This window comes from Ranitomeya imitator, chromosome 10 (genome assembly GCF_032444005.1).
Source record: "Ranitomeya imitator isolate aRanImi1 chromosome 10, aRanImi1.pri, whole genome shotgun sequence".
NCBI lineage: Eukaryota > Metazoa > Chordata > Amphibia > Anura > Dendrobatidae > Ranitomeya > Ranitomeya imitator.
Genome location: NC_091291.1, coordinates 72,017,579 through 72,040,837, shown reverse-complemented (window position 1 = coordinate 72,040,837; position 23,259 = coordinate 72,017,579). Strand labels below are relative to the sequence as shown.

Sequence of the window (23,259 nt, the reverse complement as noted above, 5' to 3'; positions counted from 1 at the left end):
CTGACTCTATACTACACATCTGACTGTCCGTATACTACACATCTGACTGTATACTCCACATCTGACTCTATACTCCACATCTGACTCTATACTACACATCTGATCTGACTGTATACTTCACATCTGACTGTATACTACACATCTGACTGTATACTACACACCTGACTGTCCGTATACTACACATCTGACTGTATACTCCACATCTGACTGTATACTCCACATCTGACTGTCTGTATACTACACATCTGACTGTATACTCCACATCTGACTCTATACTACACATCAGATCTGACTGTATACTGCACATCTGAATATACTCCGCATCTGACTGTATACTCCACATCTGACAGTATATACCACATCTGACTCTATACTGCACATCTGACTGTATACTCCACATCTGACTCTAAACTACACATCTGACCTGACTGTATACTCCATATCTGACTCTATACTACACATCTGGATCTGACTGTATACTGCACATCTGAATATACTCCACATCTGACTGTGTGCATACTCCACATCTGACTGTTCCCTCCACATCTGACTCTATACTGCACATCTGACTATACCCTCCACATCTGACTGTATACTACACATCTGAATATACTCCACATCTGACTGTACTGTATATTACACATCTGACTGTACCCTCCACATCTGAATGTATACAAGATTCAAGATTCAAAGAAGCTTTATTGGCAGGACCAAATACACATCAGTTTTGCCAAAGCAAGTGTATAAAGGCAATAGGGATCGGGACTGTGGTAATGTTGGGTAAGAGCTGTAGGGAAGGTGGATGGGGGCAGATCCAGGGTGGGGGCTATAGTCCATGGCATAGGGGAGGTGGATGGGGCAGATCCAGGGTGGGGGCTATAGTCCATGGCATAGGGGAGGTGGATGGGGGCAGATCCAGGGTAGGGGCTATAGTCCATGGCATAGGGGAGGTGGATGGGGGCAGATCCATTGTGGGGGCTATAGTCCATGGCATAGGGGAGGTGGATGGGGGCAGATCCAGGGTGGGGGCTATAGTCCATGGCATAGGGGAGGTGGATGGGGCAGATCCATTGTGGGGGCTATAGTCCATGGCATAGGGGAGGTGGATGGGGGCAGATCCAGGGTGGGGGCTATAGCCCATGGCATAGGGGAGGTGGATGGGGCAGATCCATTGTGGGGGCTATAGTCCATGGCATAGGGAACTCCACATCTGACTGTATATTCCACATCTGACTGTATACTCCACATCTGACTGTATACTACACATCTGACTGTATACTCCACATCTGACTCTATACTACACATCTGATCTGACTGTATACTGCACATCTGAATATACTCCGCATCTGACTGTATACTCCACATCTGACAGTATATACCACATCTGACTCTATACTGCACATCTGACCATACTCTCCACATCTGACTGTATACTACACATCTGACTCTATACTGCACATCTGACTATACCCTCCACATCTGACTGTATACTCCACATCTGACTTTATACTACACATCTGACTCTATACTCCTCATCTGACTGTACCCTCCACATCTGACTGTATACTACACATCTGACTTTATACTACACATCTGACAGTATACTGCACATTTGACAGTATACTCTACATCTGAATATACTCCACATCTGAATGTATACTACACATCTGACTGTATGCTACACATGAAAATATACTCCACATCTGACTATATATTACACATCTGGCTGTACTCTCCACATCTGTCTGTACCCTCCACATCTGACTGTATATTCCACATCTGACTGTATATTCCACATCTGACTGTATACTACACATGTGAATGTACCCTCCACATCTGACTGTATACTCCACATCTGACTGTACCCTCCACATCTGACTCTGTATTCCACATCTGACTATATACTATAGATCTGGCTGTAGGCTATACATCTGAATATACTCCACATCTGACTGTACCCTCCACATCTGACTCTATACTGCACATCTGACTCTATACTACACATCTGACTGTATACTCCACATCTAACTTTAAGCTACTTATGCTACACATCTGATCTGACTGTATACTCCATATCTGACTCTAGACTACACATCTGGATCTGATTGTATACTCCATATCTGACTCTAGACTACACATCTGGATCTGACTGTATATTGCACATCTGAATATTCTCCACATCTGACTGTGTGCATACTCCACATCTGACTGTATACTCCACATCTGTCTGTACCCTCCACATCTGACTGTATATTCCACATCTGACTGTATATTCCACATCTGACTGTATACTATACATCTGAATGTAGCCTCGACATCTGACTGTGTATTCCACATCTGACTATATACTATAGATCTGGCTGTAGACTATACATCTGAATATACTCCTCATCTGACTGTACCCTCCACATCTGACTGTATACTACACATCTGACTTTATACTACACATCTGACGGTATACTGCACATCTGACAGTATACTCTACATCTGAATATACTCCACATCTGAATGTATACTACACATCTGACTGTATGCTACACATGTAAATATACTCCACATCTGACTGTATATTACACATCTGGCTGTACTCTCCACATCTGTCTGTACCCTCCACATCTGACTGTATATTCCACATCTGACTGTATATTCCACATCTGAATGTACCCTCCACATCTGACTGTATACTCCACATCTGACTGTGTATTCCACATCTGACTATATACTATAGATCTGGCTGTAGACTATACATCTGAATATACTCCACATCTGACTGTGTGCATACTCCACATCTGACTGTACCCTCCACATGACTCTATACTGCACATCTGACTCTATACTACACATCTGACTGTATACTCCACATCTAACTTTAAGCTACTTATGCTACACATCTGATCTGACTGTATACTCCATATCTGACTCTAGACTACACATCTGGATCTGACTGTATACTCCATATCTGACTCTAGACTACACATCTGGATCTGACTGTATATTGCACATCTGAATATTCTCCACATCTGACTGTGTGCATACTCCACATCTGACTGTACCCTCCACATCTGACTGTATATTCCACATCTGACTGTATACTACACATTTGAATGTACCCTCCACATCTGACTGTGTATTCCACATCTGACTATATACTATAGATCTGGTTGTAGACTATACATCTGAATATACTCCACATCTGACTGTGTGCATACTCCACATCTGACTGTACCCTCCACATCTGACTCTATACTACACATCTGACTGTATACTCCACATCTGTCTTTAAGCTACTTTATTATTATTATTATTATTTATTGTTATAGCGCCATTTATTCCATGGCGCTTTACATGTGAGGAGGGGTATACATAATAAAAACAAGTACAATAATCTTAAACAATACAAGTCATAACTGGTAGAGGAGGAATGAGGACCCTGCCCGCGAAGGCTCACAATCTACAAGGGATGGGTGAGAATACAGTAGGTGAGGGTAGAGCTGGTCATGCAGCGGTTTACTTATGCTACACATCTGATCTGACTGTATACTCCATATCTGACTCTAGACTACACATCTGGATCTGACTGTATACTCCATATCTGACTCTAGACTACACATCTGGATCTGACTGTATACTCCATATCTGACTCTAGACTACACATCTGGATCTGACTGTATATTGCACATCTGAATATTCTCCACATCTGACTGTGTGCACACTCCACATCTGACTGTACCCTCCACATCTGACTCTATACTGCACATCTGACTATACCCTCCACATCTGACTGTATACTACACATCTGACTTTATTCTACACATCTGACTCTAAGCTACACATCTGACCTGACTGTATACTCAATATCTGACTCTAGACTACACATCTGACCTGACTGTATACTCAATATCTGACTCTAGACTACACATCTGGATCTGACTGTATACTGCACATCTGAATATACTCCACATCTGACTGTATACTCCACATCTGACTGTATACTCCACATCTGACTGTCTGTATACTACACATCTGACTGTATACTCCACATCTGACTGTATATTACACATTTGGCTGTATACTACACATCTGAATGTACCCTCCACATCTGACTGTATACTCCACATCTGAGTGTGTATTCCACATCTGACTATATACTATAGATCTGGCTGTAGACTATACATCTGAATATACTCCTCATCTGACTGTGTGCATACTCCACATCTGACTGTACCCTCCACATCTGACTCTATACTGCACATCTGACTCTATACTACACATCTGACTGTATACTCCACATCTGACTTTAAGCTACACATCTGATCTGACTGTATACTCCATATCTGACTCTGGACTACACATCTGGATCTGACTGTATATTGCTCTAAGCTACACATCTGACCTGACTGTATACTCAATATCTGACTCTAGACTACACATCTGGATCTGACTGTATACTGCACATCTGAATATACTCCACATCTGACTGTATACTCCACATCTGACTGTATGCTCCACATCTGTCTATATACTCCACATCTGACTGTATACTACACATCTGACTGTCCGTATACTACCTGACTGTCCATATACTCCACATCTGACTGTCCGTATACTACACATCTGACTGTATACTCAACATCTGACTGTATACTCCACATCTGACTGTCTGTATACTTCACATCTGACTGTATACTCCACATCTGACTGTATACTCCACATCTGTCTGTATACTCCACATCTGCCTGTATACTACACATCTGACTGTCCGTATACTACCTGACTGTCCATATACTACACATCTGACTGTCCGTATACTACACATCTGACTGTATACTCAACATCTGACTGTATACTCCACATCTGACTGTCTGTATACTTCACATCTGACTGTATACTCCACATCTGACTCTATACTACACATCTGATCTGACTGTATACTGCACATCTGACAGTATATACCACATCTGACTGTATACTCCACATCTGACTCTAAACTACACATCTGACCTGACTGTATACTCCATATTTGACTCTATACTACACATCTGGATCTGACTGTATACTGCACATCTGAATATACTCCACATCTGACTGTTCCCTCCACATCTGACTCTATACTGCACATCTGACTATGCCCTCCACATCTGACTGTATACTACACAACTGGCTCTATACTACACATCTGAATATACTCCACATCTGACTGTACTGTATATTACACATCTGACTGTACCCTCCATAACTGACTGTATACTCCACATCTGACTGTGTATACTCCACATGTGACTGTATACTCCACATGTGACTGTATACTCCACATCTGACTGTACCCTCCACATCTGACTGTGTATACTCCATATGTGACTGTATACTCCACATGTGACTGTATACTCCACATCTGACTGTATACTCCACATGTGACTGTATACTCCACATCTGACTGTATACTCCACATCTGACTGTATACTCCACATCTGACTGTATACTCCACATGTGACTGTACCCTCCACATGTGACTGTATACTCCACATGTGACTGTATACTCCACATGTGACTGTATACTCCACATGTGACTGTATACTCCACATCTGACTGTATACTCCACATCTGACTGTATACTCCACATGTGACTGTATACTCCACATGTGACTGTACCCTCCACATGTGACTGTATACTCCACATCTGACTGTATACTCCACATCTGACTGTATACTCCACATGTGACTGTATACTCCACATCTGACTGTATACTCCACATGTGACTGTATACTCCACATGTGACTGTACCCTCCACATGTGACTGTATAGTCCACATGTGACTGTATACTCCACATCTGACTGTATACTCCACATCTGACTGTATACTCCACATGTGACTGTATACTCCACATCTGACTGTATACTCCACATCTGACTGTATACTGCACATCTGATTGTTCACTCCACAGCTTACTGTACCCTCCACATCTGAGTGCACCCTCCAAATCTGAGTGTACCCTCCACATCTGTCTGTACACACTGTATATACACTCCTGGCACAGTCAGATACAGAGGAGGAGTGAGGTGAGCCGGTGACAGAGCTATGGGTGGGACGGAAGGGGGTAGTGGAGCTGGAGATAAATCATCCCTCCCTTTCCTGCCCCTTCCATGGATGGAAGTAAGCGCGGCTGTGATTGGGTCACCTCCCGGGTGTTACAGCCACAGCTGTGGGGAGGAAAGAAGAAAGAGAGAATGGTGCTGGCACCGGTATGTGGTGTGTGAGCTGGCAGGACCCACTCGGTGCCACATAGCGGGGTGATGACAGCTGTGCTGTGACGTGGGCCAGGCTGCCGTGGACACGGGAAACTTTGTGGAGTGTTTTCCTCCGGGTAAGTGTCGGCTCACAGAGGGCACAGCTTGGCTGGGCACAGCTTGGCTGGGCACAGCTTGGCAGGGCGGGCGGGCGGGCACCCTGTGTTACATGCAGGCTATTGTTCTCTGTAATCAGGCAGGGAGCTGGTGGAATGTGTGCCCTCGGGCACTGCCCTGCCTCCTGCCTGTGTGACTGCACGGAGTCCTGCTGCTTGTACACTGGGGTTAATTTGTAAAGCGCTGCGGGATATGTTGGCGCTATATAAATCAAATTATTATTATTATTACCCTTGTCCCCTCCCCCATGCTGGCACCCCTCACTCCCCAGGTGGCGGACACCCCTGTACCCCTCCTCCGGTAAGACTATGGTTTATAATGATTTCTTGGAAGGGGCACATGAGCCCCCGCATATTTGCTGCCCGTGTGCTTCCTCTGGTATCTGCTTTCAGCTATGCCTAAATATACCGGCTCCAAGTATATATAAACTCCTAGAAATAATCGGTGGTCTCATTGGGTCGGCGCTGACTGTCCTGATGATTGATGTGACTGGTCCGGAGCCTGGCACAGCTGCCATAGGGCGCTCCTTCTCATGGATGACCCCATTGTCCTGTATATGGGGCAGTGCGATGTGCTGCGTCATTATGGAAAGTGAGATAATGGGACGGAGAATCCGGGAGGAGCGTGCCCGCGCTGTAATGACCCGTTATTAGGACCCGCACAATGGGAACCACTGGTCCTATTACTGCCGTCACCACTGTAGTACTATACCCACACGGGTATTCTTGGCCGTCCTACAGAATAGGCACTAATGGAAGATGTCAGCCCTAATAATGAATGATCCTGGTCTGTAGGGGCACCGCTCACAGAGTGGGCACTAATGGAAGATGTCAGCCCTAATAATGAATGATCCTGGTCTGTAGGGGCACCGCTCACAGAGTGGGCACTAATGGAAGATGTCAGCCCTAATAATGAATGATCCTGGTCTGTAGGGGCACCGCTCACAGAGTGGGCACTAATGGAAGATGTCAGCCCTAATAATGAATGATCCTGGCCTGTAGGGGCACCGCTCACAGAGTGGGCACTAATGGAAGATGTCAGCCCTAATAATGAATGATCCTGGTCTGTAGGGGCACCGCTCACAGAGTGGGCACTAAAAACGAGCTGTGCCAGCTGAGAGGGCGACATAATGAGGCCGGTCTGCTGATGGGTCTGCAGTGGTCTGTGTGTTAGGGGCAGTCACCCCAATAATACCAGTGTGTGGCTGGCTCTTTTCGCCCTGATTATGTGTTCTCCAGATGTTTTCTGAATGGCAGTAAAGCTTTCTTGTCTGAATAGCTGGCAGATTTTCTACTATTGTCATATTCCAAACTTGGAAACATTTCTAAAGCAAAGTTTTGGAATTGTTCCCCTTCTCCCCTGTGGCTGAGATCCCTGCCCATGTTTGGTAAATAATGACATGGGAGAACCAGTGTGGGCAACGAGTGTGTGTGGGTAGGCAGTGTGTGTGTGGGCAGCCAGTGTGTATGTGTGTGTGTGTGTGTGTGTGTGTGGGCAGTCAGTGTGTGTGGGCAGCCAGTGTGTGTGCGCAGCTAGTCTATGCAGCCAGTGTGTGTGTGCAGCTAGTCTTTGCAGCCAGTGTGTGTGCGCAGCCAGTGTGTCTATGCGTAGCCAGTGTGTGTGCGCAGATAGTCTGTGCAGCCTGTGTGTGTGTGTGCGCAGTGTGTGTGTGCAGCCAGTGTGTCTGTGCAGCCAGTGTGTGTGCGCAGCTAGTCTGTGCAGCCAGTGTGTGTGCGCAGTTAGTCTGTGCAGCCAGTGTGTGTGCGCAGCCAGTGTGTGTGCAGCCAGTGTGTGTGCGCAGCTAGTCTATGCAGCCAGTGTGGGCAGCCAGTGTGTGTGCGCAGCTAGTCTTTGCAGCCAGTGTGTGTGCGGAGCCAGTGTGTCTGTGCGTAGCCAGTATGTGTGCGCAGCTAGTCTGTGCAGCTAGTCTGTGCAGCCTGTGTGTGTGTGTGCAGCCAGTGTGTGTGTGCAGCCAGTGTGTGTGCGCAGCCAGTGTGGGTGCAGCCAGTATGTGTGCGCAGTTAGTCTGTGCAGCCAGTGTGTGTGCGCAGCCAGTGTGTGTGCGCAGCCAGTGTGTGTGCAGCCAGTGTGTGTGCGCAGCCAGTGTGTGTGCGCAGCTAGTCTTTGCAGCCAGTGTGTGTGCGCAGCCAGTGTGTCTGTGCGTAGCCAGTGTATGTGCGCAGCTAGTCTGCGCAGCCAGTGTGTGTGCAGCCAGTGTGTGTGCGCAGTTAGTCTGTGCAGCCAGTGTGTATGTGCAGCCAGTGTGTCTGTGCAGCTAGTGTGTGTGCGCAGCTAGTCTGTGCAGCCAGTGTGTGTGCGCAGCCAGTGTGTGTGTGTGCAGCCAGTGTGTCTGTGTGCAGCCAGTGTGTGCAGCCGGAGGGACCTCCATTGTCCTGAAGCCACACATTTCGGAGGACTCCTGCCTACTAGAGGACACTTCAAAGAAGGTAGATGCCAGAGCTTTTAATACAAGTAAATGGGAAGATCTCCAAGATGAGGCAGAATTAGGCTACGTTCACATTGGCGTTCCGCCAATGTGCGTCGCTGTTGCGCCGGCGACGCAGCGGCGACGCGCCCCTATGTTTAACATAGGGGACGCGTGCGTTTTTAGGGTGGCGTTTTTCGACACTTGCGTCGTTTCCGACGCTAGCGTCGGACGCAAGAAAATGCAACAAGTTGCATTTTCTGTGCGTCCGATTTTGGTCAAAAAACGACGCACGCGTCGCAAAACGCGCGCGTTTTTGCGCGCGTTTTTTCGTGCGTCGCGCGTTGCGTCGCCGACGCAGGGCGGCGCAACGCTAGTGTGAACGTAGCCTTACTGTTGATTGTAGAATCATAAAAGCAATCGTGAATCACTTCCTGTAGGACATGATGGCAGTTGTAGTTCCACAATAGCTGGAGAGCTGCGGTCGCCCTCGAACTCTGGAGATCTGTACACTATACAGATAATGCTGAGGAAATGAAGCAAAATTTATTAGAAAGTTGTGTCGAATTTTACAGAAATGAATTTTCATTTGCATAAAGTCCTGCCGTATGGCCGCGTCTCCCCCCACTCGTGTGTGCCCCCTAAGTGCGGCTAGACTAGGGGCATGGGATGGGGGCAGCCGGTGTCCTCAGTAGAGTACTGGCATGGTACTTTTTGTAACTTGTGACCCGTTGATCGCGGCTTTATTATGATGTGACGACACCTCCATTCAGTGAGGCTGTACACGCCGTGCTCTCGCTCTTCTTGTCTGAGCAGACTTTTTCATGGCCCAAGGACAAGGATTTGTTAGGAAATGTCTAAAATAAACAGCGCTGCTGCGGCTGGAAGAGAAGGCGAAGCCGGTGCTGAGACTCATCCTATAATTATTCCTCACCAACACCCTGCAATCCAGTGTGACGGCCGGGAGGCTCACACCGCAGCCGCTGCTTCACTTACAGGGTTTCTCCACCATTAAATATTAATTTGCTGTTATGTCACACAGAATGTTTGCAATTCCATTTAATTTGAAGAGAAAAGCTTCTTTGTGTAGATATTCCTGATACATGCTCGTTATGGGGTCCCCTAATGTTCCTCCTAAACACCATCAGATTGCCCAGCGATGGAGAGAAGCCACCTTCTTGCTAGGTGGTCCGTACAGTGGCAAAAATGTCTGCTGCCCAGAACTAGAGGATCCAGGAGGTTGTGACCACATATTGGGTGAAGGTGAAACCAGCAGACATGTCACCCAAAGCAAGGGTCACCAAGCTACGACTTGCCTACTTTAGACATATCATACAAAGAGAGCGATCACTGAAGAAGGACATCATGGTGAGAAGAACAGAAGGAAGAAGTAGAGGAAGACCAGCAACCTGATGGCTTGTTACAATCAAGATAGGTCCACCAGGGTCTTCTCCACCGCTATCTGGGCTTGCACAAGATCAATCATCCGTCACAACGTCATTGCTCGAGATCGCGCCGAAGGTAGTTGAAATAAATAAGCTAAAAGCGAACCCAGAGCACCGGGCCACCATAAACCGCTAAGGAATAACAATATCCAGACAAAGAAATGTTTCTCTGAAGTGATTCCAGTTGAAAACTTGTTCTAGTAATAGATAATATAACATGGGTGGTCCGGGTGACCCCGGTTAGGTGATAATGTTTAGATCAGTGGGGGCTGACTGATTGCAGGACCTTTTCCAGCACATTGTATGGAGCGCCGGTGTGCCGCAGGCTGGACTGTTCCTCCATTCCCTATGCGGCTCACTGCCAGCAGTTCCATAGAGAATGATTGGAGCATGGGCACTGCCGCACCATCCTAATGTGGGGAAACGTGCCCAGCCCTGACATTCTGGTATTCGGACCCTACTGACCTAAACGCTAGCATGTCAGTAGCTGATAATTTGTCCAAGCCTGATGACCCCTTATATTGTTGGGACCCTCTTGTCATTTTACGGACGAAGAACAGAAGTTTAAAGTGTATTTGGCCTTAATGGGCCCGAATCATTTAGGCAGGTTATTTGTACCCCAATTTTAATGGGCCACTGGAGCAAGGCGATCCGGACTCCTGAAGAGGCCACCCACTGAATGTACTAGGTGCCCCATAAAACTGGCATGCGCCTCTGACAGATGTTATCTTGGCCCGGGCTGTAGGGCATTTCTGGGATAAGTGGCACCACTAACGTAGTGTAACTATTGATGAATTGGACAGGAGGGCATTGCCACGTCCCGTACCACCCCAGTTGGGCACACGTTGGTGAAACTGGCTGATTTTGGGGTAAAAAAACAAGTTGCACAAAATTCTCATCATATTTGAAGGTACCGGTATTTTATGCTAAAAAAAACCCCTGACATTAATATATATCTTCATAAATTGGGCCCGATGCATCAAGACTAGCGTTCATGGCGGTCTTGATGAGGAGCCAGACTGGAGTCGTATGCTGGAGATTCATGAAGAGGCATATGTCTATGATTCAGGAGCGCTGGATGAAAGGCGTGCACCTCTCTGCTCCTCAGCAGAACTCCTACTCCGGTCTATGCCGTAGTGAGACTTATGTCCGCTGGTTGTAATGAATTTGACTAGTGGTGATCACTATGCTCCTTCCCAGCTCCGTCCATTTTGGCAGAGCTTGGAGACAGTGGCGCGAAGACACCAGAAGTCACAAAATGTAGGTGGAGCTCTGGGTTGTACCTACATTTTGTGACTTTTCAGAGCTTCCATGCTAGAATTCTGGTGTAAAAGCTTTTGAGGCATTGGGCCCAATGTGTTTTATTCGTAAAAAAAATGACAGATTTAGCGTTTGATTTTGGAATAGATCTAAAGATAAAACTGCTTCTTCATTTCTAGAAAAAAGGTTAAAAAACACCCCATAATGCTAAGTGCTGGCAATGAGGCCAGACATCCAGAAGCTGCTGTCACATTTCTCTCCTGTATAATAATGGTGACACTGCAGATAGAGCGACCGGACCTATAGGTGCCGCACTGACCATTAGTTGTTGTTATTAGACATCTGAGCTTTAGTTTTTGGCAGGGCTGTGGAGTCGGAGTCGGGGTTAGTTTTCGTTGGAGTCGGAGTCTGTAGAAATGTACCGACTCCAGCTTTAAAAAAAAATGTATTAATATTTCATAATTGAACTTTCATATGAATTTTATAAATGTTAACTCAAATATATATGTTCTATCAAACTATGAACAATAGTGATAAGCAGTTCTGCTGGAGATAATAATAATAATAATAATAATTTTATTTATATAGCGCCAACATATTCCGCAGCGCTTTACAAATTATAATGATAGACATTTCTTAGGGTACCGTCACACAGTGGCATTTTGATCTCTACGACGGCACGTTCCAGCGATATATTCGTGACGTTCCAGCGATCTCGCTGTGTCTGACACGCTCCTGCGATCAGGGACCCCGCTGAGAATCGTACGTCGTAGCAGATCGTTTGAAACTTTCTTTCGTCGTCTAATGTCCCGCTGTGGCGGCATGATCGCATGGTGTAACAAAGGTGTGCACGATATTGTATACGATGTGCGCATAGTAACCAACGGCTTCTACATCGCACATACGTCATGAAATTATCGCTCCAGCGTCGTACATTGCAAAGTGTGACAGCAGTCTACGACGCTGGAGCGATATTGTTACGATGCTGGAGTGTCACGGATCGTGCCGTCGTAGCGATCAAAATGCCACTGTGTGACGGTACCCTTACTTCTTGTGTGTCACTGTTCTTCACTGCCCTTATCTAATCTTATACTTGGTTAGCCTCATGCTGCCCCAACCCCCCCTACTTACAATGTAGGAAACTGAAAGTGAAAATGTGTTGCAAATTCTTAGTAGTAAAGCTCCTCCTCTAGACTAGATGTTTGGTGTGTGTCTTCCAAACATCTCACAGCTGCTACTCAGAAGAGGAAGACTGTAAGAAGTATTATCCTTTCAACAAACTTTGCATCAGTCAACTGTGAGTACATGAGGAATAACGGTATTACTGACCATTATATCAGTTGTACGACCTGGCAATAATTTTGTACAATTGTTTTTAGAAAAACCATTGTCATTTGGATTGTGAATGCAGAATTAAAAACCTGAGAATGTCAAAGAAGCATCACATTAAATCAGCTGTATTTGAACATTTCACCATCACTCAAGATAGAAAACATTATGTCTGTCAGTGTATGACAAATGATCCAGACGAAAACAAATGCTGTGAAGCCAAGATCAGTGCATATTCAGGCAAAGATAAAAATGCTCCTACCAGAGCTTCTAATCTAAAAAGACATTTACAGCGCTTTCATCCAGAAGTACTGAAAGCAGTGGATGGGAAAGACTGCATCCAAACCAATGAACCAGTGCCCAGCTCTTCCAGCCAAACAAAGGAGCAGTGAACTTTGCAGCCATCAGTTGCAAGATATTTTGTCAGTGACAAAGTTACTGTGACAATGACAGTAGATACATTTAAAAAACAGATCATAGAGCTTGTTGTAAAGGATAGTGTGCCTATTTCATTATTTTCACGACCAGCTTTTGTGTGTCTGAATGGGGAAATGGCCCGCAAGCTTGGTGTTTCTCTGGAGAGAGAGAGTATTAGAAAATGAGTAATCGAAGAAGCTTTTAAACAAAAGGAAGAACTTAAAAAAACTCTCAAGGGACGCTTTCTGTTTCTTAAAATGGATGCCTGCACACGTCACAGAGTGAACTATTTTGCCATCAATGTCCGATTTGTTTGTGACAAAAATGAAATAGTTACCAAGACATTGGCAGTAAAAGACACCAAAGCTCATCACACCAGTGAGTTTCTCCAGGTCTTGGTGGAAAAGGTTCTGCAAGACTATGAACTTAAAAAAGAGCAAGTTCTTTCTGTCGTAACTGACAATGCTTCAAATATGATAAGTACTATTAAGCTAATGAATGAGAGTTATGATGGTGACCAGCAGCTAGAAGAACATTCTGGGTCCACAGACACAGAAATGTTTGAAATAGAGGAACACAGTATTGTAACTGAGGAGCAAACTGAAGTTGCTTCAGATGAACAGCAACATGATAGTTTAGATGATCTTGTTGAAACTGTGTCAATACGTTCTTTCATTCATCACATGCGCTGTGTTGTGCATACGCTACAGCTGGCTATAAGAGACAGTCTGCAAGAAGGACATGCTGCTGCACTGATTGGCAAGGTGAGAAAATTGGCTACTGTTGCCAGAACCCCTAAAGTTTATTGCATATTTACTTATAAGAGTTTAGAAAAGTTTATAAAAGTTATTTGCTATATTCTAATTGTATTCTAATAAATATAGTTTTTGCTCTAAGTGGTCTGATTACTTATATGATGGTGAGAAACTGAATAAGCACAATGTTAATATTTGACAACAGTAAATTTATTGTTACGAATTGGCCATTTATGAAGGAGTCGGAGTCGGAACCTGATAAAATCCAGGAGTCGGAGTCGCAACTGTGGCTTACCGACTCCACAGCCCTGGTTTTTGGTGCTGATAGTGTTCTGTCCCTCCTGTTCCTGTCAGTAAATAAGCCTCCGTGACTGACAGGCGGATGCTGAATATGAACAGTGCAGTCCAGCACCCTACAAAGGCCACGCAGGCCATGTAACACCCTGTAAAGGACAGCTGTCCTTTTACTATTGCTGCTAATTTATTTTTAAGTACATTCATATGTTATAAATCTGAAGTAACTGAAGTTTGATCTTGTAAGAGCTGTCGGACAACGCTGTTAGTATAAATTCTGTGGCATCTGTCATCTGGGTTGAGGGTAGAGCAGTTCTTGGCTGAGCGCACCTGCCCCTGGGTTTGATGGTGCTTCTCTGAGGGTTTAACAGACCATCTACTGTGCCCCATAACTATGAGGGTGTCTACGCATGACCTCAAAATCCTAGGGACGCTCACAAAATTCTTCTGGCATGGTATGGTCTGTGAGCAGGGTTGTCCTGCAGCTTCTCTCGGCCCTTCTAAAGGCCCACATTGGTCTACTGTCCGCTGAATCTGCCGATACTGACGGGTTCAGCCTACAGTCTAATGTGTATCAGAGAGGATATTGGAAAAGACAAGGATCCAACATGTCAGATATTGGATTGCTGATCCTTTTGACCTGCAGATAAGCCAACCACCAGGGATTTCTGCCAACAACTCTCTGATAGAGCGCACAGGAGCGCTCAGGTGAGACAGCTCAACCATCATTTGGCTGATGACTACCTAAAGTGTCTAGGGGCTAGCTGTCCTTCAGGTTACAAATGATGAGTTGGACATCTTTGACTTCTTACGCAATATGTAGAGTATCTTGGTCAGGTGAATAGTACATGCCGATTGACAGGTCGTAGAGATAGATGTGGTGTATCTGGTCAGCCACAAGACACAACTGGCCATGTATATGAGGTCACTGTGTCCTGAACGCTGCTTTCTCCCCCAAACTCGCCGTAAATAAGCACACTTGTTTTATGTGTAAGAAAAATGGCTGTAAAGTGTTGTTCACATCTGCCCCAAGGCAGAATCATAATTCTATAATCCTAGAATGATAGAGTTGGAAGAGACCTCCAGGGTCATTGTGTCCAACCCCCTGCTCAAAGCAGGATTCACTAAACCATCTCCTAGAAATGTCTGTCCAGCCTCTGAAGACCTCAATTGAAGGAGAACTCACCAGCTCTCATGGCAGCCTGTTCCACTCATTGATCTCCCTCACTGTCAGAAGTTTTTTTTTCTAATATCTAATCTGTATCTTCTCCCTTTCAGTTTCATTCCATTGCTTCTCGTATTTCCATGTGCAAATGAGCATAATGATGACCCCCTGATATCCCCTCAGATATTTGTAGACTGCTATTAAGGCTACTTTCACACTAGCGTCGGACTCGGCCCGACACACTGCGGTGAAACGGAGGCACAACGGAGGCAGCGGATGCATTTTTCCTGCGCATCCGCTGCCCCATTGTAAGGTGCGCGGAGGAAAAAGCGGTCCGTCGGCAGCAAAAAAACGTTACATGTAACATTTTTTGCTCCCGGCGGTCCGCCACAACACGGCGCAACCGTCGCACGACGGTTGCAACGTGTGTCAATGCGTCGCAATGCGTCGCTAATGTTAATCTATGGGGCAAAAACGCATCCTGCAAACAACTTTGCAGGATGCGTTTTTTCCCCTAAACGACGCATTGCGACGTATTGAAAAAAAACGCCAGTGTGAAAGTAGCCTAAGTCTCCTCTTCACCTACTTTTTTGCAAGCTAAACATTGCCAGATCCTTTAACCGTTCCTGGTAGGACATAGTTTGCAGTCCGCTCACCATCCTGGTGGCTTTTAACTTGCTCCAGTTTTTCTGCCTTTTTTGAAATGTCGTAATCCTGGTTTTTAATTTATCTTTTATATAATTGTCTAAAGGTCACTTCCGTCTTTCTGTCTGTCCTTCTGTCTGTCTTTCTGTCACGGATATTCATTGGTCACGGTCTCTGTCTGTCATGGAAATCCAAGTCGCTGATTGGTCGCGGCAAGACAACCACGACCAATCAGCGATGGGCACAGTCCGGAATAAAATGGCCGCTACTTACTCCCCGCAGTCACTGCCCGGCGCCCGCATACTCCTCTCCAGTCACCGCTCACACAGGGTTAATGCCGGCGGTAACGGACCGCGTTATGCCGCGGGTAACGCACTCCGTAACCGCTGCTATTAACCCTGTGTGTCCCCAACTTTTTAATATTGATGCTGCCTATGCGGCATCAATAGTAAAAAAATGTAATGTTAAAAATAATAAAAAAACAAAAAACCTGCTATACTCACCCTCCGTAGTCGACCGAGCCGCTCGTGCCTGCCGCCATCTTCTGTTCCCGGCGATGCATTGCGAAATTGCCCAGAATACTTAGCGGTCTCGCGAGACCGCTAAGTCATCTGGGTAATTTTGCAATGCATCCTGGGAACAGAAGATGGTGACAGCCGCGCGCGTATCGCCGGAGCTCCGCTGGATCCCAGGAGGTGAGTATATAACTATTTTTTATTTTAATTATTTTTTAACAGTGATATGGTGCCCACACTGCTGCATACTACGTGGGCTGTGTTATATACTGCGTGGCTGCTATATACTACATAGGCAGTGTTATATACTGTGTGGGCTGTGTGATATACTCCGTGGGCTGTGCAATATATTACGTGGCCACTGTTATATACTGTGTGGGCAGTGTTATATACTACATGGCTGCTATATACTGCGTGGGCTGTGCTATATATTACGTGGCCACTGTTATATACTGCGTGGGCAGTGTTATACACTACGTGGCTGCTATATACTGCGTGGGCTGTGCTATATATATTACGTCGCCTGTGTTATATACTGCGTGGCTGCTATATACTACATAGGCAGTTTTATATACTGTGTGGGCTGTGTGATATACTCCGTGGGCTGTGCTATATATTACGTGGCCACTGTTATATACTACGTGGGCAGTGTTATACACTACGTGGCTGCTATATACTGCGTGGGCTGTGCTATATATATTACGTCGCCTGTGTTATATACTGCGTGGCTGCTATATACTGCGTGGGCTGTTATATAGTACATGGCTGTGTTATATACTGCGTGGCCACTGTTATATATTGCTTGGCCTATATTAACGCATCGGGTATTCTACAATATGTATGTATATAGCAGCCACATACTATATAGCACAGGCCACGTAGTATTTGTCTGCTATATACTACATGGCTCCTATATACTACGTGGCCAGTCCTATATACTATGTGGCTGCTATATACATACATAAATACATATTCTAGAATACCCGATGCGTTAGAATCGGGCCACCATGTAGTATATTTATATTATCCTCCCTCCTTATGTACTCGTGTGCCTTGTTATCTGCTCATGTTTAATGTATTTGTCTATATTTGCCCCGTATTCACATGTAAAGCGCCATGGAATAAATGGCGCTATAAAAATGTATAATAATAAAATAATAATAATAATATTACTCATTTACGGTATATAGCATTTTACAGACATAATCACTGCCCCCATTGGGACTGACGATCTAAATTCCCTATCAGTATGTCTTTGGCATGTGAGAGCAAACCGGAGACCCCGGAGGAAACCCACGCAAACACGGGGAGAGCATACAGACTCCTTGCAGATGTTGTCCTTGGTGGAGTTACAATCCAGGACCCCGGCGCTCACGCTAGCACCTAGATATTGCACTGATCGATGCTAATAGACTGGCCCTTTAAACAGATAAGAAAAAAGATACAAAAGATCTTATGAAGAGCTATCACTAGGACATTTTACTTCTTGCCTCTTCCCCTGGAGGTCCAGATCACCTACTCGGCAATATTTTTCAGTGTTGGGGTGCTTTCACATTGCGTTATGTGTCCCCATCGGGGCATGCGTCCAAAATCTCCTGAAAAATGGGGTCCAGACACATGCACCGACAGGGTCAATAGACTGTAATGGTGACGGCAGAGCGAGTGAGCTCTGCCGTGCACGGTTTTTGGGAGTGCACGCCTACAGGAGGTGGACACTCGGACTTGGTAGACTTCGCCTGAGTGTCCACCTCCAGTAGGCATGGCATACACTCACGTTTGTTTTGCTGTCAGCATTACAGTCTAGTAACTCTGTTGGTGTATGTGTCCGGACCCCATTTTTCGGGGGATTTTGGACTTATGCCCCAAAGGGGACACAAAATGCGATGCGAAAACACTCTTATTTTTGCAGTGGATGTCATCGGTTCGCCTTCTGTTCCTGTGCAGTGATCTGGGTTTTGGTACTGTGATCTTTTCAGGTGTTGGGAGTTTCTGTAAGGCCGGACTAATGGCTGCTATTTCCATAATGCTATTCTCCTGCGTGTTGAGTCACAGAAATCCCTCCCTGCCTTTTAGCCAAATTCTGCCGAACTTCTAATGTAGAAAGCCATCTTGCCTAGAGTCTGATAATCGTGCTGGCCACCGGGTGAGAAACAGTCGCTTTGCCACACTTAGGAATAATCTGCAGGAATTGCAAAAAGTAATATATTCCATTTCTTCACAGGTTGTATGATCTGCTTGGGCCAATCGACATTTTTGCGATTTAATCACCCAGCTGAGGCTCTCTGGATGAAAACCATGATTCCTTCCACAGGGAGGAGCTCCTCATCAAGCTTACATGCTGTTGGTAAGAGCTGATCAGACCGCCTGCTGGGGGCCTAGCTCGGGGGGGCAGACACTCGGGTCCAGGGTTGTGTCACTAGTACTTAACACTCTGAGAATTGACCTGATGGATTTTTTCTCTTAAAATATAAAAATGGACATGTATTAGCAAATGAAAGTTTAGAATGATTGCCATACTTTGGCGGTATGATCTTTTTTGCATTGTTCGTTCTTTGTTAGCTTGGTGCTTTTTGCACAAGTGACACCAAGAATTGCAGCCATTTTGGATGTCCGCAATGATTTAGCTTCTCAAAAGCTAATTATAAATTGCAGGGGTACATTTTCAGGAGTTGAGACACTAGCGCTAGACACAATGAAAAACTACCCAGCTGCCTGGTTTGGTAAACCACTATCACCCATTGTTGAAAAGTGTATAAAAAGTTAAAGAAGTCCAAATGGTGCTTCGGCAGATTCAGGTGTGCACATACAGTATAAGGTGAGACCGGTGACCAGGTGAGGTTGCATAAGTAGATTGGTGTAACAGGTGTCATCCACACATAATATATGTAAATATGTTTCACAAGATGTTCTTGGGAAAGGAAGGTTTTTTTACCTGCTGTTTTGTGACTGTTGCGTGAAGTTCGCTGTTTTTGGTCCTTGGGGGCGGTGAAAGAAGTGCCGTGATGCACCAGACCTCCTGCTGTGTCACTCTGGGAGATGCGTGAAGTCCATTATCTCTGATCATGGGAGAAGATCCCGTTGTGCACAGATCCTAGGAGTTGTTGAATACCGAGGGATCGCAGGGTATCAAACTGGTCCAGGAAGTGAGAACTCGCTGTCTGGAGTAGATAAGGCGATGAAAGGGCAGCAGCACAGCCCCAGCCAGTGGCGTGTGCTGAGGGATCACTGTCGGTTGACCTGAGCGGTGATGCACCGCTAACAGATCATGGACAGTGACGTCACTAAAGTCCTTACACAAAATCAGGCTGGAAAGAAAGCGATATCCAACGCGTTTCAAAAGCTGTGGCTTTCTTCATCAGGATTACCGCTCGGGTCAACCGGCAGTGATCCCTCAGTGCACACCACCGTCAGAGGCTTCACTTTGATCGTCTTACCTACTCAGAACAGCAAGTACTCACCTCCTGGACCAGTTTGATACCCTACGATCCCATGGTATCCATCAACAGGATCTGTGCACCATGGCATCTTCTCCAATTGCTCCCAGGATCAGAGATAATGGACTTCATGATCCTCCCACAGAGGGACACAGCAGCAGGTCTGGTGCATCACGGCTCTCAAGAACCAAAGATGGCGAACTTCATACATCTTCTACGCAGTCATTTAACAACAGGTAAAAAACCTTAATTTCCCAAGAATATCTTGTGAAACATATTTACAAATATTATGCGTGAATGACACCAGTTATACCAAGCTACTGAGGAACTATGTGATTATCTACTAGGGACCTCATCTGAACACCGGTCTCACCTTATACTATATGTACACACCTTAATCTGCCCGAAGCGCTGTTAGGGATACATTTTTCCCAATGTTTTAGCTGATTATTTGGCCAATGTCTTTTGTTTTGTAAGACCCTTTAAATTAATATACAAGTCTTATTCCTAATCCTTATTATTTTCTATCTTTTTTACACTTTTCATTTTAGAAAACTCCACCACCCTGTTGAATGGCTGCCACGATGGTGGATACCAGTCTAATGTCCCTTCACATACTTCATTGGTGAGCTCTATAGAGAAAAACCTTCAGGACATCATGGATTCTTTGGTTCTGGAAAGGTCCACATCACCAATCAGGAAATTGTCCCAGTCATCTACTCACAGCCTTTCCTGTTTATCTAATGGAGGAAGTCGGCGCATGCTATCACCACCTACCAGTCCGCTTTCCTCCAACTCTGGATATGAAAACGCCTTTACTTCTCCACTGTCTTCTCCTGGAAGCATTAGCCTCACGAGCCCTTCTGGCCAGGATGGTGTACCTTCATTAATACCTCCAGTTGTGCCACACCGAACATCTAGTTTTAGTCACTCCTTGCCACGTCCAACGCCAATTTATGGAGGAAGCAGTTTGGATCTACGTTCCTCACGGGGAATGGGTGGAAATTCTCTTATAAGTCCTCCAAGTCCAGGAGCATCTACCCGAATGGGCGGTTTAAGTGTTCCAAGCAGTCCTCTCCTGGGAAGTAAGTTTCAGCATTCAATTATGGATCGACCTTCAAGCCCCTACAGGCAGCTGGTGGGTGTAGCAAGAAGTTTGCCTCCAGAAAGTCCTAGGCTGGCACGAAAAAATCCGGAGAGTATGAGAAATCTTCCACCTCTAAGTCCTTCTTTATCACGGAGGGCAATATCCGGTTCATCAAATGCTGTCTTAGAGAGTCCATCACGAGTTCCTGATAGTCCTCGAGCTCCAGCTCGCCGCAGGGTGGGCAGTGCAAGTTCTCCTGGTTCTGAAGATAATTTCTCCAGGCCCATAAGGGATCGCAGCCCTTCACCCTCTTCTTTTCATGAAATATCTCGACGATTAACTCCAGCCTACAGCCAAGGATCCTTGGTATCTCCAAATCAAAGCCCAAAATCTCAAAGGAAGGCACATATTCTCAGAGAGCGAAAAAATAGCATCAGTGACATCAGCGACAATCAGGAAGATTTACTGGATTACCACCGGAGACAACGGGAAGAGAGGCTAAGAGAACAAGAAATGGAAAGACTGGTAAGTCTGACACAAAACTTAAGCAAGGATGTAAATTGAGAGAGAGAGATTTTCTGGTTTCAAAAACCACATGTTCTCCGACTGCAGTTTTTTTTTTTAGCAAAAAAAACCAAACTGCACTTTACTTAGCCTCTCCAAGTCCAGCACTGAGTTTCTGCTGCTCCCAGTATCTGGTATCATCTGCAGCGCTGACACCATGTTAAAAGCGCTGCTGCCAATCACTGAGCTCAGCAGTTAATTCCAGAGCTGCAGAGCTCACACATTGTTGCCACTATGACCGCGTTGCAGCCAGAGACTGGGGCAGTAGTGGAGAGTCGGCACTGGACCCGGCAAGTAATACTCAGCTTGGATTTGTATAACTACCTCAGCTTAAAGCAGAAAGCTTCCTAAAAGAAAAAACCCTTTAATGTTAATCTCACAATGACAACACTATAAAGTTTTCTAAAGTCTTAGAATTTTGATTGTGAATGTTTTTTTATTGTATTAATATTTATTTGCAGACCATTCCATATTTGTTAGGAAACCATTTGACTAATTTGAAGCGTTGTGTCCTGATGACAGGCCCTTGTGCCCTCTTTTCTGCCCTGGTAGACTCGTTTGTCCATTCCTTCCATGGTTTCTTGTAATTTGCTTGTATGACACACTAGAAGGCACGAGACGGCGTTCTCTCTGCGCTTCAGTTGACGAATAGTCAGGACAACTTGACCTCCTTATAACATTTTGAAGGCTTCTGTACATTTGGGTTCATGGCTGTAGCTTTCCAGAGCGTTCCCAAGTGCAATCTACACATGGGCTCATAGAATTATCCAGGATAGGTGGAAGCTGAGAACATGGTGATGATTATTACTGTGCCCTTATTCTAGAGTTCTGTATATTACAAAAATAGACTTTTTACTTTCCATAACAATCATCTAACAGTATATAACAAGGTCCCGAGCAAATAGAAGTCTATGAGGTGAAGTAAAATGGGAGAGGAGCCTGTCCCTGAGGGCCTACAGCCTCCTGGTCTGAGGTAGTGGCGAGGGCGGAAGCTGTGCTAGCAGCAGAGGATGGTAATAGTAGACTCTAGTGGGTTTTCAGGTGTTCGCAGATTGGTGAGAGAGAGTATGATTGTGGTATTAAACTCCATAGTTGGGGGCATGGCAGAACAGCGCTTATAGACAGTTGTGAGAGAGCAGAGGAGGAGGACCTGTGAGGATTGGAGATTACATGTGGGGAGGTAGCAGGAGGTTATGTGACAGATGTATGAAGGAGACACATTTTGGGCACTCATGTAAGTGAATAATGGGTAGCTGAAGGAATTATAAGTAGGAAGTGGGAAGCAGGAGCATAATGTTGGGGTTGGAGGCGAGAGTAACGTGGAGGGGAGGCAGGAGCGTAACGTTGGGGTGGGAGGCAGGAGCGTAATGGGGTGGGAGGCAAGAGAGTAATGTGGAGGGGAGGCAGGATCGTAATATTGGGGTGGGAGGCAGGAGAGTAACGTGGAGGGGAGCAGTGCAGGAGCGTAGCGTTGAGGTGGGAGGCAGGAGAGTAACATTGAGGTGGGAGGCAGGAGCGTAA

At 45.6% G+C, this 23,259-nt stretch overlaps 1 protein-coding gene across 14 annotated transcripts in view; it reads left to right on the top strand.

The window, feature by feature from the left end:
* PHLDB1 (pleckstrin homology like domain family B member 1) overlaps positions 1–23,259 on the top strand; it is a 283,627-nt gene that overhangs the window by 155,363 nt on the left and 105,005 nt on the right. For 9 of the 14 annotated variants that reach the window (XM_069741034.1, XM_069741030.1, XM_069741029.1 and 6 more), the window contains 2 exons: positions 18,875–18,997; positions 20,639–21,699. In XM_069741034.1, coding sequence (XP_069597135.1) covers positions 18,875–18,997; positions 20,639–21,699 — 1,184 coding nt within the window. Of the gene's footprint in view, positions 1–6,135; positions 6,364–18,874; positions 18,998–20,638; positions 21,700–23,259 lie in introns of those variants that run through there. The other 5 variants (XM_069741039.1, XM_069741037.1, XM_069741036.1 and 2 more) reach the window with 5 other exon arrangements.